The 17612-nt window shown below is 35.9% G+C and overlaps 1 protein-coding gene and 1 pseudogene across 1 annotated transcript; both read left to right on the top strand.

Annotated features, from left to right (window-relative positions):
- The first annotated feature begins 1335 nt into the window (after positions 1–1335).
- On the top strand, positions 1336–8222 carry LOC120140065 (annotated as a pseudogene).
- A 769-nt stretch (positions 8223–8991) lies between these two features.
- On the top strand, positions 8992–11057 carry LOC120139874 (L-idonate 5-dehydrogenase-like). Its single transcript, XM_039154984.1, is given in 7 exon segments — positions 8992–9176; positions 9665–9732; positions 9803–10039; positions 10116–10406; positions 10512–10554; positions 10557–10698; positions 10808–11057. Coding segments are annotated over 7 exon segments (1104 nt in total). The 5' UTR covers positions 8992–9046; the 3' UTR covers positions 11001–11057.
- The last annotated feature ends 6555 nt before the right edge of the window (positions 11058–17612 follow it).

The following is a 17612-nucleotide window of genomic DNA, read 5'->3' on the forward strand; positions in this document are numbered from 1 at the left end:
TTGTTTTGCTTCAATATAAAATTTAAACATTTCATCAAAGTGAAGATATATACTATTTTTTTTCATTGTAATGACATCATCAAAGTGATGTTGTTTTATGTGTCACGTCATCCAAAATGATGACATGATATATATTATATAATCAATTAAACACATGTAAAATGTCACATCAATATGTTTACCGTTTAGTTCACGAAAAAGATCATTACTAATAAAATAATATTTTCTATAATCATATACCACATTTGATTTAAAAGCATTCTCTCATAGAGTAATAAAATATTCCCTATAGTAGCATTTTTGGCTTTTTTTGCATAATATCATTATCTTTATTTTCTTAGATATTAGATAATTTCTTCCCTTTATGACAAGAATACTCGTAAAATAATATAGTGTTTTTGAAATGATCCTTCCTTTTACATAATTACACGAGTATATTTTTTTATTCTTTTAATAGTTCTAATTTTTAATACTTATTATAAAATAATATGATTCATATAAAATAAAAAGTAAAACAAAAATATATCAAAATTTTAATTTATTTTAATATTTATTATATATGTGTTTGATTTAAGTTTTATTTTTTATATGTATTCTATTACGATTAATTTTCATAAAAGGATTTCTGTATTTTAATTTTTAATATATTTTTATTAATTTTGTCAAATATTTTGAATTGATATTTTGTTTATTAATTTTTACGTTTATTTTTATAAAAATATAAATTAAAAATAATAAATAAAATTATATTTCCAATGAACTTTCATATTTTTTTACTTTAATTTTGAGAATTCAATTTATTGATAATAAAATATATCTTAAAGACAATTTAGTAAAATATACATTATTTCCATCTTATATTCTTTAATCAAACACTGTAATCTTATATTTCTGTCAAACTAATCAAACAAGGTAGTAAAACGTTCCCAACAATATATCGAGTAATGTTATATTTTATAATCTTATACTCAGTGATAATATTACATTTCGTGAACCAAACGATTCCTTAGTTAATTAACAATTTTTATTTAACAATGACTATTTTGACAAAAAATTAAAATTTTAGAGACGAAAATATTTTTAAAAGTTAAAAGAACAAAATAATGATTTATACAAATGTTGGAAGATAATTTGTTTATTATGCCTTTTAAAAATTACAATTGCTGGATGCTTTAATATCAAAGGCTAAAATTTGTCCGTGGCTATTTTAGTGTTACGAGAGGTTAGAATACCCCCTTTCCTTTTCATACGTCGTCGTTTTCTGTACCGTCTTCCATCCGTTGCTTCGACGTGAACGTCACGTGATAAGCCCTTTATCTCTCTCTCTCTCTTCCATTTCTTTTCTCTCCTCATTCCCATGGTTACTGCCTCCGTCCCTGTAATTGCTCCCCTCCCTCAACAAATCGTCCCCACGCGCTTCTTCACTAAGACACAACACGCCCGCAAACTCAAACCCAGTCTCTCTCTAAATGCCCCTCTTCACCACCATCCACTTTCCCGCCAATTTCACTCCCCGCAACTTCAAGATCGAACTACATCTCGAGTTCAGTATCTCGCGCATACGTTACTGGTCCTCCGATTGTGACCGAATCCGACCCGAGGATTGACGATCTGGAGGCCGACTCCGATAAGACTGAGGCGTCAAACTTGATAAGCCGGAAGCTTCTATGGAGTCTCCTTGCCCGGCACAAGCTCAGACTCAGTCTTTCGGTGTTGGCTCTCGTTGGCGGCACCACGTGTACTCTGTCAATGCCTATATTTTCTGGTAAGTAATTTCTTTCAGTTTTTAAGTTAAGATGAAATAGGATATACTTAATTGCTTGTGCTAATTAATAAAGATTGAGAAAATGTACAGGACGATTCTTCGAAGTTCTCATAGGCGCCAGACCAGAGCCGTTGTGGAAGCTGCTCATCAAAGTGGGGCTTTTATACCATTAGAGCCTATTTTCACTGTTATTTTTGTGGTAAATATGAATACCATATGGGATAAAGTTATGTCAACACTTCGAGCTCAGATTTTTAGAAGTGTTTTGGTTCAAAAGGTATGCTTAACCTATGAATATTTTGAATCATCTTCTCAATGGTTTGTCAGTTTAATTGTAATAGTAGTAGTGCTACCTTTTCTAATTGAATTTTTTTATTTGTTGATGCAGGTGGAGTTTTTCAATCGATACAAGGTTTCTGAATGTTCTTTTTAAGTAACATGTGTTTATTTATTTTGTTAGTGGATGTTTGTGAAAGTTTAGTATTTGAATTTTGCTTATTACAGATTAGTGAGCTCAGTGGTTTGCTGACATCTGATTTGGGTTCTTTAAAAGATGTTGTCAGTGAGAACATTTCGAGGGATCGTGGTTTCAGGGCACTTTCCGAGGCAAGCCACTATACACTAAAGTAAAAGTGAGCTGGATGTTGCCTAAAATTGAGGGTGTAGTAGTTCGAATTATCTGACTCTAATGGACTTAGTTCTTCCTTCACTAATATTACAGTTAAAAGTTCTTGGATTTCTAAATTTTAGCAGAATTAATATTATGTTTACCTTTTCATTCCTAGGAAATCTTCATGTGAGATTCTGTTGAAAGGATCATTTATGATTTTATCTCACTTTATGTTGGTCGATTCATGTTGTAGGTTGTTGGGACGATTTGCATACTGTTTGCCCTCTCCCCCCAACTAGCTCCAATTCTGGGCCTGTTGATGCTTTTTGTGTCCGTTACAGTTGGTAAATGCATTATCTTTGCAAATCGTGTTTATTTAGCATCTTTATTCATTGTTTGAGTTTATTCTTTTACCAAATAAGTATGAAGGGGTATTGTCATCATCCTCTATTTTACTTTCTCGTGTTTAATATTCATCAGGATTCTCACAGTATCAGATCCATGTTTATTTCCTTCACCTAAAATTTCTACCTATTGTACAGTAATAGATACTAGGGAGACCTACTCCCAAAACTTTGTGATACTTTACTCATCAATTTGCTGTGGAAGGTGGGGTTATCAATGGTTTTGAGAGTTTTATGTTGTAGGCTATTACAAGTTTAGCCTTTCTTTATAATTATCCACTTGTCATGATTCAAAAATATGAATATACACTTTTCTTCCTTAAGGCCTGCTTCTTTTGACATCACCTAAATTTGGTCTGTTGATAAAATTAAGCCCTTGCTCATTTGCTCCTTTTGTAAATAAATTTATCATATTGGATCTTTGGAGAACCACACTTTAAAAACTAGCTGTTGAGGTTGGATATCCTAAGTCCGCATAAAACCTTATAAGGAAATCCTACACATTTTTGGTTTTTTTTTTCTATGCGGGATCCAAGTCCATATCTTGCAATTGGGGCATAAATCAGTCCACCACACTCTGAAGTGCTGATGCCAACTCTAGTTGGCTTTGCACTAACTTAATCTAACCCTGGATGACACTACAATACCGGCACCACCATCTGAGCCACAAGTTGACTTTCACTAGTTAGAATCCTCTACCGTCAAGTGAACACTGTAATGCCGACATCACCAGCCATTCTACAAGATTGTCACTAAGGGACATAGTAGATGACTCTAATACCAATTGATACGACCTTTGAAGAACCACACCACGTAGTGGCTGGCTCTAACATCAATTGATATGACCTTTGGAGAATCACACCCCAAAAGTCTATAGAACCCCTACAGTGAATCCTATACTTTCCTACGTGGGGTCAAGTCCCATACTTTCCTTGCAATTGGACACATATCACATACATATGCTTGTTTATGTCTTTTTATATACTTCTGATGGTGATGGTTGATTCTTTCTAGCCACATACAAGTGATCAACTGTACCTGTGTTTAAAGCTCATGGAATAGCCCAAGCTTCTATGTCTGACTGTGTAATTGAAACATTTTCTGCGATTCGAACTGCACGGTCTTTAAATGTTCTGGCTTTTACCTACTTATATGGATATCTGCTGGTGGAAACTTGATTTCCTTGTACTTCAAAATAGGCAATGCCATCACTTGATATCCTTGTTTTACGTTAAGAAATCATTGTGAGTAAAAGCTTTGACGTAAGTCTGATCATTGAAATAATAACTTTCGTTGTCATAGGTAAGGTCTTTTGGTGGGGGAAAACGTCAAATGTTAATGTTTGGTAGTCAGGTAAGATATTAGTCACTGACGCTCTTATGTATTACTTAAGCTTTTATCACCTCTATATAAACTTTGTTGAATTCTTCTGTGCACATAACACTGATTTTCAAGGGTTTTGGCAGGTTCTTGCATATCAGAAAAGTGGTATAAAGCTTTGCACTTTCAAATCCATAAATGAATCTTTGACCAGGATTGCTGTTTATATTTCTTTACTGGCCTTGTACTGTCTTGGAGGAAGCAAAGTGAAGGCAGTGAGCATTTCAATCTTGGGATACCATTTCTTTAAAGCTTTGCTTGGTATGACGTAAAGATTGAAATTTGTTAATCTAATGGTCAAGTTACAAAGTAGAGAAGTTGTTATGAATCTTAACTATTTGATTAACAAATTTCCATCCTCACTCCCAACCAAAGCCAAAATGTCCATGTAGTTTAGATTTACCTTTCACCCTTCACTCTAATTTCCTGTGCCTTTGACCATTTTGCTCTGAGCTTAATATTTTGTCTTTTTTCGTACCAAGTTTCTCCTCCCTCCTCTGTCTCATATGCTGATTTCAGGGTGAACTATCTGTTGGAACGGTGGCTTCATTCATCGGATACACTTTTACTTTAACCTTCGCTGTGAGTTCCTTTTCTTTCCCTGCATTCCCTTATTACACCTGATACGTGTTGTCTAATGTAATGATCATACAGGTTCGAGGGCCAGTTAATACATTTGGAGACCTTCGAGGAACGTTTGCTGCTGTTGAGAGGATTAACTCTGTTATATCTGGAGCAGAAATTGATGAAGCCCTCGCTTATGGTTTGGAAAAGGAAATCCAGAAGAAAGAAGTCGATGATGAAAATATCAAATTGTTCATCTCCAATGGTGCTTTTGGGAAAAGTCAACAATTAGATTCACATTACTGGTCAGGCGATGTTGCTCTTGAATGTATATTGACTGCACTTTTCCATTTGGCTTCAGTTTAAGCTACTTCCCTTCCGCATGATAAAATTCTATTTTTACCTTTTAAAGTAAAATGAGGAAGTCAGTCTTCGCTAAGAGGCAAGTATCATACAAGTAATCTGTAATCATACTTTCTTTTTTGCGCACAAAATTCATCAAAACAGCTAAGCTTGTCTCAGTCACTGTTGGTAAATATAATCTTGGAACAATTATTATAGATACAATATCATGTTGCACAATCTAATGTACCTGCTTGTCCTGCAGATGTACACTTTTCTTATCCTTTAAGGCCTGATGTGGAAATTCTTAATGGACTTAATTTAACCCTAAAATGTGGAACTGTGACTGCCCTAGTTGGTTCGAGTGGTGCAGGCAAAAGCACAGTAGTACTACTATTGGCACGCTTTTATGAGGTTAGCAAGAAACTTGTAATTGTTGGTTTCTGTTTACTGACTATGCAATGCAAACAAATTGATGTTTTGTCCTTGCAGCCAACCAGGGGCTGTATAACAACTTCTGGAGAGGATGTACGGACATCTGACAAGAGTGAATGGGCCCGTGTTGTTTCAATAGTGAATCAAGTATATATTTAAATATCCAGGCATAAATAGTTTTTCTTCAAATGAATGCATGGTTCTTCTAGACTAAACATTCATGCCTTCTGAACTTTAGCATTATTAATCAACTGATCTGTTCTACTTGCTATATAAGCTGACCATTCAACTTGTTCATAAAATAATGCCTTTTCAGGTTAGAAAGCAAAGATTTGAATGATATGTTCAATAATATCACAGTTTCTGAATTAGTTTACAGAAAGGAAATATGACAGTTCATACCAATCAGAATAGACAATTGAGTCGAGGCTGCTACCCATGATTATATATGCATATATATTTTTTTATAGGAATTGAAGGCCTCATTAAAAACCTCTTTCTTGATTAGAGGGGCTTATAGAGAAGCTCCTTAATCAGCGGAAGGAGGAAAAAGTGCCTTAGGATATTATTAAACATAAGAAAACCAAGATACAACCAGAGATCCACCCCCAACATAAAACAAAACACCAAAAACAACCTCAAACAGCAACAGTAGCTCAGCCTAATCCAACATAGCTACAACAACAGCCTCTAAAGGATTGACCCGACTAAAAGCCTAACCTTGGCCTGAAGGGCACCCCAAAAGAAAACACCTAAAATAAAAGCCAAAAATAACAGCTAACTGAAACCATAGAAGCTAAAATAAAACACTACACCAGGAGCTTCCACATGAAGAGTGCAGAAAACCAAGCAACAAAAACACTCAAAACGCCTTTCTGCCACTGAATCTCGTCTTGTCGATGGAGACCATCCGAACCTCCAACTCCTAAAAACAAAAAATCCAAAGTGAATCACCTGAAACTAACAATACTTCCCCTGCCATAATCTTCCGAAATCAATGTCACTACTGACCCATCAACCTGAAAATCCAAATCATTCCCGATCTGTGAGGAACCTTTCTCTTCCTTCTGTAGACTCTGCCCCAAAGCTGGAAAATCGGAATCATAACTGAATCTGCCTCCAAGATCAGACAAAACTCCCTCACGTTGTACCTTCTTCTGTTTCTTGCTTCGGCAGTAGTTAGCCTTTCTTTGGGGACCCGAAAAATTCACTTTAAAGGATTGGAGAGTTTAATTTATTAAATTTATTAATTTTCCCCTCTTTTGTTCTCTGGATCTGCCTGGAAATGAGCGTGGATTGGATTCATAGCATTTTCATGGTGGATTAATGTAGCAGGCGTTGTAGGTTTAAGGAACAGGTTGGATTTGGTGGGTTAAACTTGGATGTAACATAAAATTTTTATAACTGAAAACAAGTGGTGCTGATTATCGTTAAGGAATTGCTTTATCAGACATATATTATTGCATTTCTCGATATTCATATGGAGAAAATGACACAGGAACCTGTTCTCTTTTCGGTCTCTGTCGGAGAAAATATATATTGCTTTATCAGATGATGTTGTATCCAAGGACGACATTATTAAGGCAGCAAAAGCTGCCAATGCTCATGAATTTATAATCTCTTACTCAGGTTTGTCGATTTGATCTATGCACCTGTACTCTTAGTTTGCAAGCATTTGTTTCTTCTAATTTTTTTGGATTGGAAGGGCTACGACACACTGGTTGGTGAGCGTGGAGGCTTGCTGAGTGAGGACAGAGACAGGTACTGTGCTAAGAGATTATTTAGACATGCATGGAGCTAGTCCCATACTTTAGATTATCTAGGTGTGTGGATGTATGTATGGATGAGATGAAAGGCGAACAGCGCTGATTGATTCTTACTTTTCTCTTCAGAGAATTGCTATTGCAAGAGCTCTTCTCAAGAATGCTCCCATCCTGATTCTTGATGAGGTGATTTTTTTTTTCATTTGCCTTATGAATCTGATCGTTCTCGCCATGTTGGTCATTCTCAACCTGATCGAAGACTTGAAGCTAGAGCATTACAATGCCAGGCCTCTGTGTTTCTTCGTGAAGGCATGCTGAATTACTTTTTGATATGTTATCGAACTCCATTCGCATTTAGCAAGCATATGAATATGTAAATGCATGTGTTTTTAAAAAATATTTTGCTGTTGCAGGCAACAAGTGCTTTGGATGCGGTTAGCGAGAGCCTGGTCCAGGATGCTTTGAATCATCTAATGAAAGGCAGAACAACATTAGTGATTGCTCATAGATTAAGCACAGTTCAAAATGCCCATCAAATTGTTCTATGTTCAAATGGCCAGATAGCAGAACTGGGATCCCATATGGAATTGCTGGCTAGGAAGGGGCGATGTGCTTCATTAGTCGACACCCAAAGGCTGGCGTTCGAATAAATATCGGATTCTGTAGATACCTTCCGAATGAAGACGGAGTCGAAGAGCAAGATCTTGTTAAACTAGTGGAGTCGCACAAAAAAGGGTGAGTTGTAACATTGACTTCCATTGCCAATTCTTTCTGCCTTAACTAGTGGCTTAATGCTAAGATAACTCAGTTATGGAGGGTGAAGGACATGAGTTGGAAAAGTTAATGGGCAGCTGTTTTACTTTAAAATGTGTTGTTTGTCGTAAGAGGCAGCAATGGTGGCAAACAGTTGTATAGAAAAGATAATAGCAGGTCGTATGAGGAACTATTGTTGTAACAAAGATGATAGAAATACTTTATTCGCTCGTATAGAATATAATTGTTTAAATTTAAATTTAGTTATTTATAATGTTATTATATTGACTCTCCAATTTAAATGACTCGTTAATCATATACGATATCATATATATTTTTAGGATAAATTACGTATTTAGTTACCCACGTATTCTTATGATTATGTTTTGTTATTTATCAATTTTTTCTTCAAAATTATACTAATGTTATGTTTTAGTCATTTATCATTAAAAAAGTAACGGTGATGTGTACCACAAGATAATACTATGTCATTAATTATATTATTTATTTATATCGGCATATGACTAAAACGGAATAAAAATATATTTTAGGTATGATTATTAAAATGAAAAACAGAATCATAGGAATAGAAAAGTGACTAAATATAGTTTATCCTATTTTTTTATTCTTATTTACGTGTAGATTTGATAAGGGATTCAAATCGCGGGCGCGTTTTCGGTCATGTCTCGTTTACTGTGATTGCGGTCATAACGGATTCTATTGCGGGTATAGCAGGTATATCAAAAGGCAGTACTACCGCTATTTCGCAGACGCTATCACGATTACGACCGTTATTTAAAACCCTGAATTTAACTAAAAAAAACCATTAGGCATCCAATCATTCCAGTTATTAATAATGGACCTAGAAGAAGGATAAGAATTGACCAATCAGGGCAAAGTATTCTGGGTGTTGTCGTGTCAGTTTGATTAAGAGTTTACGTGAGCGGCGTGGAATATAGATAAGGATGTGTGTTTCAAAGAGTATGGAGTGTGAAGCTCAGTTTATCTTTACAGGAGGAAGTAAGAGCCAATGATATCAGAAATGACAGAGGTTAGTGAAACTAAGATCTGCAGGAATGACGACGGAGAGACGAATATGGCAGCTTGGCTACTTGGAATCAGAACCCTTAAAATCCAACCTTACCTTCTTCCTCCACTCGGTACCTTCTTCCTACCTTTTCAATTATTAGTCAACTGCTTGTTTTTGCGTTGATTAGTTTAGACGGAAAATCATAGTTGGGAAAAGAATAACCGTTAGCTGATATAGTTCTATAGGAGATAAAGAGACGGTCGGTGTCGGATAGAGCCTGAAAAGAAGTCCTTCTTTTGAACTCTCTTGGAGTATATATAAATATCCCAACTGTAAGGTGGTTGGTGTCAGATCATCATGTATATTAATAGGCTAACAAGTTATGTAGATAATGTTACCAACCATCAAATGTAATTGTCAAAAAGTTGAGAAGTACGGTTCCGGATAATATTCCGGGGAGGATGATTTTAGGGATGACATGGTATCTTCATAGAATTTCTGTAGATTCCGCTCAAAGGGTATAATCCTCCGGATGTCTTTGTTGATGAAATTTTGATATTTTTTTAAAAATTATCCGGAGGCATAACACGTTGGATTTGATATTATCCGTCTTCTTAGGCCCTCATGATGTGGAAGTACGTATAAAAGCTCTAGGCATATGCGGGAGTGACGTTCACTACTTCAAGGTGAATTGCTCTTTCATATCTTGTTTTGTGTTCATTAATGGCCAGCCTCTAATGCCATGCATGTTAGTAGAACATGAGGAACGCGAATTTCGTCATGAAAAAGCCGATGATCCTCGGCCATGAGTGTGCCGGGATCATAGAACAAGTAGGGAGCCAAGTGAAGTCCCTAGCCATCGGAGATCGCGTCGCGTTGGAGCCCGGCATCAGTTGCCAAAGATGCAATCTCTGCAGAAACGGTCGTTACAATATTTGTCCAAAAATGAAGTTCTTTGGATCTCCTCCAACTAATGGTGCTCTTGCCAATAAGGTGATCACAGTTTAGTTTATCCACCATATTTGTCACATATGCCGTTTACTTGACAAATTGTGCTCTGTGCTATCAGGTGGTACATCCTGCAAATCTTTGTTTCAAACTACCCGACAATGTGAGCCTGGAAGAAGGTGCGATGTGCGAACCGCTCAGCGTCGGAATCCATGCTTGTCGCCGGGCAGAAGTAGGTCCCGAAACGAATGTGTTGATCGTTGGAGCAGGTCCCATAGGCCTTGTCACTTTATTGGCTGCTCGTGCATTTGGAGCACCCAGAATCGTCATTGTCGATGTCGATGATTGTCGTCTCTCGATTGCAAAGAAACTTGGTGCAGATGAGTCTGTTCAAGTGTCAACCAATATTCAGGTAATTCTCATATTTACTTGACCCCTAAAGTAAGTCCAATCCCCATATGGTCTAGGATTTAGATTTTGAAGTCATTACGAGACACTGGAACCGATCATTCTCCAGGATGTGGATGAAGAAGTGGTGAAGATTCAAAACGCCATGGCTTCTGCATTGATGTGAGCTTTGATTGTGTTGGCTTCAACAAAACCATGTCTACTGCTTTGAGTGCCACCGGAGCTGGCGGCAAAGTCTGTCTCATCGGATTAGCGCAGGGCGACCTAACGATCCCTCTCACTTCAGCTGCTGTGAGGTAATTAAACTCTTGATAATTTGACACTGCTTGTGTGCTAAGCATCCCTTCCCATGCTTTGGCTTTAGTACTCATGAATCAAGCATAAGTCAGGTTGTGTGGTTGACAGGGAGATTGATGTCATTGGAATATTCCGGTACCGGAACACATGGCCGCTCTGCATCGAGTTCTTGAGCACCGGGAAGATCGATGTGAAGCCGCTCATTACTCATAGGTTCGAGTTCACTCAAAAGGGTATAGAAGATGCTTTCCAAACCAGTGCCGGTGGCAGCAATGCCATTAAAGTCATGTTTAATGTGTAATTCCATTCTTAGTCAAAATATGGTAGAGTGGACTACATATGGAGGGAGTTGAAAGATTTCTTCTTCAACCTTTTTCTGTTGTATAAAGTACTTTTCTTTCTTTTCCAAAAACATAATAATTCTCTACTCCTGTACTGAAATGATGATCTTAAAACAATATATCTTAGTTGGTCTAAAAATACGGCAAAACTGCCGAGATAATGCTGCTTAGAATGTTTAATTCCTAAAATAATCCACTCAAACGATTATTTCCCAAATGGGGTGTTTGCTATAGGCGACATGTGATCTCTCGGCGTCTTCAATGGTGTTGGATTCATTATAGGAACTCCCGGCGTCTTCAGTGGTGTGGGAGCTGTGCATGTGAGACTGGACGTGGGAAATCACGACGTGAGCAGAGAGATGTTGTTGCATGTCCCAAGGTGAGCAGAGAAAGTTGCATGTGGGGGGCCTACACGTCTGTATCGTGCATGCATGTGTTGAATTTATTAGAGGATTTCTTGGCGTCTTCTTCGCATTAGGATAAGGATTTCTCGGCGTCTTCTTCATGTGATGGGGAATTCTCGACGTCTTCTTCACATATAGGTCCAATAATGTATGCACGGGATGGGTTCCAAATGTGTTTATAAGAGTGCTCGGGGCTTTAGGCAATTCATTGTGAGTTCCTGTGAGAGGGAGATATCGATCAGCAGAAGCAAAGAGATCACATAGCATATCCATCATCTTTGTCGAAAAATTGAGGTAATTTAAACTCAAGCCCTAGATCTTATTTTATTCTTGTTTTAAAGGTTTAGTGTTTCATCTTGATCTCATAATTTTAGTTTCATAAGTTTATTAATTTTGTGATTATATGTTGTTACACACTGAAATAATGATTTATACGTTGTTACCTAATTTGAAATAAGCTTTGGATCATTTTGGAACATTGTAAAGTTTTAGGGACCGTTTTGTAAAATTTGAGGAATTTAAGGAATAAGAGTAAATTATTAAAAGTTGATATACTATGCTGGAATTTAGTATTAGTATGCTTAATTAAACAAAAATTTATAAATTTAGGATTAAATTGCAAAGTTTGAAAATATTGAGAATCAAATAGTAATTAAGGATCGTTTTATATTTGATGTTTTTTTTATTTTTTTATTAAAGTAGATAACATGCAATTGATTATTTGAATAAAACAATGTAATATTTGAGTGTAATATTTAAATTTTTTGTCTAGATTTGTTGAAACATGATAGAAGAAAATATTCTTTTGAGACTAGATGGTCGACACATTTCGAGTCATTTGGAATAACTGATAATATGATCGACTTATTTTTTTATTTGAGAACGGTGAATTAATTTAATTACATTGATTAACAAATTGCAGGATGACGAACAACGAGTCATTTGTCCTCGACTTATCAACTGTGAGATGCCAGATCAAAGTATTGTTGATAATTTGAAAATGGTTGTTTTTATGATGTTGCTTTTGTAAGAGAATTTCGGTTGGTCCCCGGTTTGATCAGTGCATTAATTGAACGGTGGAGACCAGAAACTCATACTTTTCATCTTCCATGTGATGAATGTACAATCACTTTGGAGGATGTGTCTTTACAACTCGGGGTTCCTACAAATGGAATGGCAGTGGTGGGAAATACCGATCTTGACGTGTTTGTAATATGTGAGCGTTACCTTGGGAAGGTACCAGATAAAGATTTAGCAAAAGGGTCACGGCTGAGATTATCCTGGTTGGCAAATGAGTTTAAGCTCGATCCTCATTGTAGTGAGCAAGACATTATATATACAACTCGAGCATATATATTACGGTTGATCGACGGAATATTGATGCCGGATAAATCCAGTAATCTTGTCCATATACAATATCTTCCATTTTTTGAGAACTTCTTTATGACCCGTCAGTATAGCTGGGGATCGACAATTTTGGCGTTCTTGTATCGCGAGATGTGCAAGACGTCATTACTTGTAAATGATGCGTATACGACTGAAATCGGTGGATGCACGATGTTATTACAATCGTGGGCGTGGTACAGAATTCCATGGTTAACACCGATTAAATGAACTGCAGTTGACTTTCCTCTTGCCGGAAGGTAATTTTATTGGTTTAAAATATTTTATCTTAAATTAAATAAAGAATATTTTATAAATGATAAATAATTACATAATTTTATTTTGATTAGTATACAGATGGAGGCATAAAATAGAAATAACGGAGTTGACGCACAATAACGTGAAAGAGTTTAGGTTTACGATTGACATCAAATGCAAAGTTGAGGTATATATAAAATTAATTAGCGAATTTATTTTTTATTATGTTTATATTATAATATTGTTCTTTAATTATTTAGTTGATTATTATAATGATTTAATTAAATAATAACTATATAATTTTGTTTTATAGTTTATTTGGAGGTCGTACGCTGATGGAGAAATTATGTTGTGCGTACCTAACATGTCTAGGAGGGTTGTCAATATTGGTCTGATGTTACACAATGATCCATTTCGCATTTGTGGAGTTCCAATTTGCTGATAGAGTGTTGAGGCAGTTCGGCTCCTACCAACCTATTCCAATTATTCCAGAAAATCATGACGCTCTCCATCGATTAGATGGGCGGGGTAAGGTCGGTGAGGATTGGTCGGTGAGGCATGTCAACCATATCAATCATTGGAACAACAGGGTTCATACTTGCCAACACTCACTCTCATACAAGCGGATGATTTTAACTTACAAAGTTCGGATTACTTGAATTTTTTTTGGGAACATGGAAAGTCGTTATTGACAACGAACAGAGAAAGACGACAATTTATAGAGTATACGAAAAAATTTGGTAAACCCGAGAAACCAAGAATGACTGGGAGTGGGAGTGGCAGTTCTTCTAACTGTGGAGCAGAATCTTTTGATCACACAAGATCATTTAGTCAAGTGGTTGGTGATTCTGGTGTTACACCCTACACTCCTCAGCATGTTCCTCATCAATCATTCATGTTATCTCCCATGTTTGGGGCAACAAATGATTTTGATTAGATGACAACTATGATGGCAAGTACGAATATTTGTCCTCAGATGGGAGAGCATAGTTGTGGTGGACATATATTTACAACACCGGAACTTATGCCCTCGATGAATGAGCAGGTTGATTATGATGAATAAACTCCTGAACAAGTGCAACGACCACAACGAAACCGACGTGCGTCTCGACATTATTACTCAACAATACCCCGACACCGTCAAGAGTTGTAATCATTATTTAAATTATTTGTATCAAATTGAAGTAATTGAATCGAATATCATTACCATTATTAAATCATTATTATTAAATAATTAAAGTTAAATTATTATTATTATTAAATCATTAAAGTTAATTTATTAAAGTTAAATCATTAAAGTTAACCACTAATTATTATTAAATCATTAAAGTTAACTAATAATTAGTATCAAATCATTAAAGTTAACTACTAATTATTATTAAATCATTAAAGTTAACTAATAATTAGTATCAAATCATTAAAGTTAAAATTTAATAATCATTAAATCATTATTATTAAATCATTAAATTTTACCATTTCAGTTCGAATAATTTAGTAATAAATATGTATATATACTCGAGTAATTGAATCAAATATAATCTACAAAATTATAAAAATTATTTAATAATTTTATAAAATAATAAGATTATTGTTGAGGCCTGTACCGTGGAATGTTTGGACAATTTCTTTTTGAATGACCATCACCTCTACATAATCCACATCTCTTCGGTTGGCCTTTCTCTCTAATATGGATATCCATACTGGTATGAATACGAGTAGATTCCGGTCGACCTGTCAGACTTCTACGAAGTAGTGGATTTGGAAACCATTCATCATGATCTCGATTCTCCCAATAAGATTCATTTGGGATAAATCTGAACTCATGGTTGTATATATTTAATATCCTCTATAGGTAAAAGAACTCATCAACATAAGTGTATGAATTGATTCCAGTATGCATACATGCAGCGATTGCATGAGCACACAGATATCTCCATGCCTGAAAGTGACCACAATCACACCATCTTTGTCGTAAATTAACAGTAAATAATTCTCGATCTGCTCTTCATTGCGACGTATGTATGCGATGACAAAAAAGTAGTCCAATTCGATCGAAGTCATGAACAAACATTGAGGTTGCCATACGCTCATTTGCTTCCTTTGCTTCTACCACCGTCGGAGCCCAGATTTTACCTTGATTTATCTGACACTCGATCTCTTTCCCTTTATCATATCAAACTTTAGCCAACCTAAAGTATGTCTCTTTCACCACACTCGTTGTTGGGAGATGGCGTGTACCTTTTTGTACTGAATTAATGGTCTCAACAAGGTTTGTAGTCATGTGTATGTATCTTTGACCACCATAGTATGCTTGTGACCACTTCTCCCGCTCGATTTTCGACGCCCAGTTCTAAACACGCTCATCTATGGCCTTCAAATCCTCCAATCTCTTGTCGAAATTTGGTTGGCGTAGTTCATATCGTGTTTCAAAATAGATATTTTGTTAAAGTCAATTTATAAACAAACACATAAATGGGTACAAATGCTGAAAATAAAACTTACCCATGCTGACTATCTCCCTAAATACGGCCGTTATGAAACTTCTCAATATAATTCTTACTAATATGACGGATAAAATATGCGGGATATGCGTGCGGAGGTGTCCAACGACTACCCGATGTTCAATTACTGCCAAAAGGCCTATTCCTCGATTAGATATCAAGGAAACTCCTTCTTCTCAAACGACATACTTACGTAGATTAGTCAGAAGAAGTCCCGAGCCTTTGTCGTATCTCCTTCAACGATGGCGAATGCAATTGGGAATATATTTCGTTGACCATCATGCGCAACTGTTGTCAATAATATATGTCTATATAGACCGTATAACCACAGACCATCTACTTGGACCATATGTTTGTAAAATGGAAAACCTTTTATGCATGACTTGAATGCCCAAAAGAGTCTATGGAATATTCTCTTCCCTAAAACAAGTTGACCTTCTCGTTTGTATGCATGCATGGTCTGAGACTTCACGATGGTCCTAGGTATGAATTGTTTCATAGCTCATAACAAATCAGGTAAATCATTGTATGATGTATCCCAATCACCATATATCAACCTCCTTGCCTTCTCCTTCGCATGCCAAACGAGTTTGTATTTTACATTGTATCTCAACTGATCTCGAATAGATGCAGCTAACACCGAGCAAGGGATCCTTGGATTTTGTTCAACCAAAACCTTCACATATTGACAAATTACATCGGAGTCCAGTAGTCGGTGGTCTTGTTCGATAGAGTTTTACAAATATGTGTGTGAACCATTGTACCTTTTGATGACCCAAGCATCTTGCCTCTGTATTTTGGACACTCTGATCAGCCAGTTACACTCAGGCCCATATTTAACACACTTCGCGTACAAAGTTTTCTGGTTGGACTCTACAACCTTGCAATCTACATGGCCTCTTATGCAATACTCTTTAATCGCTAGTGTAGCTTCTTTTTTTCCTCTATATTCTTCCCAACTGATAATTCACCAGAGTTATCGGACGATTTAGTCATGTATCATGCAGTTAAATGTGGCATCTCTGGAAATTCAGGTGTCCTCATTGCTTCATAATCAATCTCCTTCATGTGAGGGGTATGTTGATACGGTATCGAATATTCACCAATATTGATATCAACTTCATCACCATCGAACATGGCGTCATCCTCAGCCAAATGAGGTTCTTTAGTTTCTTCATCTTCACTGGAATCTTCAAGTATTTCTTCCCATCGGTTTTCAGCGTCATATTGTGCGCCTCTAGATGTTCCACCAACTTCATTTGCACTTTCCAACAATGTCATAAAGTTGTTTATCACCTATATGTCGGGTTATCGAAATTTCTCGAAACCCATTTGAGATAAAGTTCCAACTGCATTTCTCGATGACCCAGGCACATTAGATATATTACACAACTCAACAAATAACTCAATAATTGGAATTTTTTTTAAGTCATGTAATTCAATCATAGTTATAATATCATCTTCTTCTTCAACTGGTACTGCAGCATACTTGACCAGATTGGGACATACCATAAATCTGTACCTCAAACCATCAACTTTAGCATGGATTTTTCTTTCTATCCTCGCCTTCATCTCTACAAATATGATGTCCCTTTTAAACATCATATTTATAGGTGCTTCAGACTGAAAAATAACCCCGACCTCATTTTCCATCATATGTCCATTGTAATGGACAATCGTGAAAAATCTGTTGTTCATTTTCTCTACACGTTAAAATAAAGATATTCAGAATAAATTACATTCATAATTATAATGAATAATTAATAACCTGCAACCACCAACCTACCGGGATATTAATGGATAATTAATAACATGCAACCACCAACCTACCAGTATATTAATGGATAATTAATAACCACCAATCACTAAACCTACTCATTAACAAAACAAAAAATATAGTTCATTCTTTAAAATTAAAAAAAAAATTTATCTAATTAATTTCTATTTAAAATTAACATAATGTAACAATTATAAAAATTACATAAAACTTACTAAATATTTGATTTATTTCTTCCTTTATTCGAAC

This window comes from Hibiscus syriacus, unplaced genomic scaffold (genome assembly GCF_006381635.1).
Source record: "Hibiscus syriacus cultivar Baekdansim isolate YM2019G1 unplaced genomic scaffold, ASM638163v2 tig00110777_pilon, whole genome shotgun sequence".
Taxonomy (NCBI): domain Eukaryota; kingdom Viridiplantae; phylum Streptophyta; class Magnoliopsida; order Malvales; family Malvaceae; genus Hibiscus; species Hibiscus syriacus.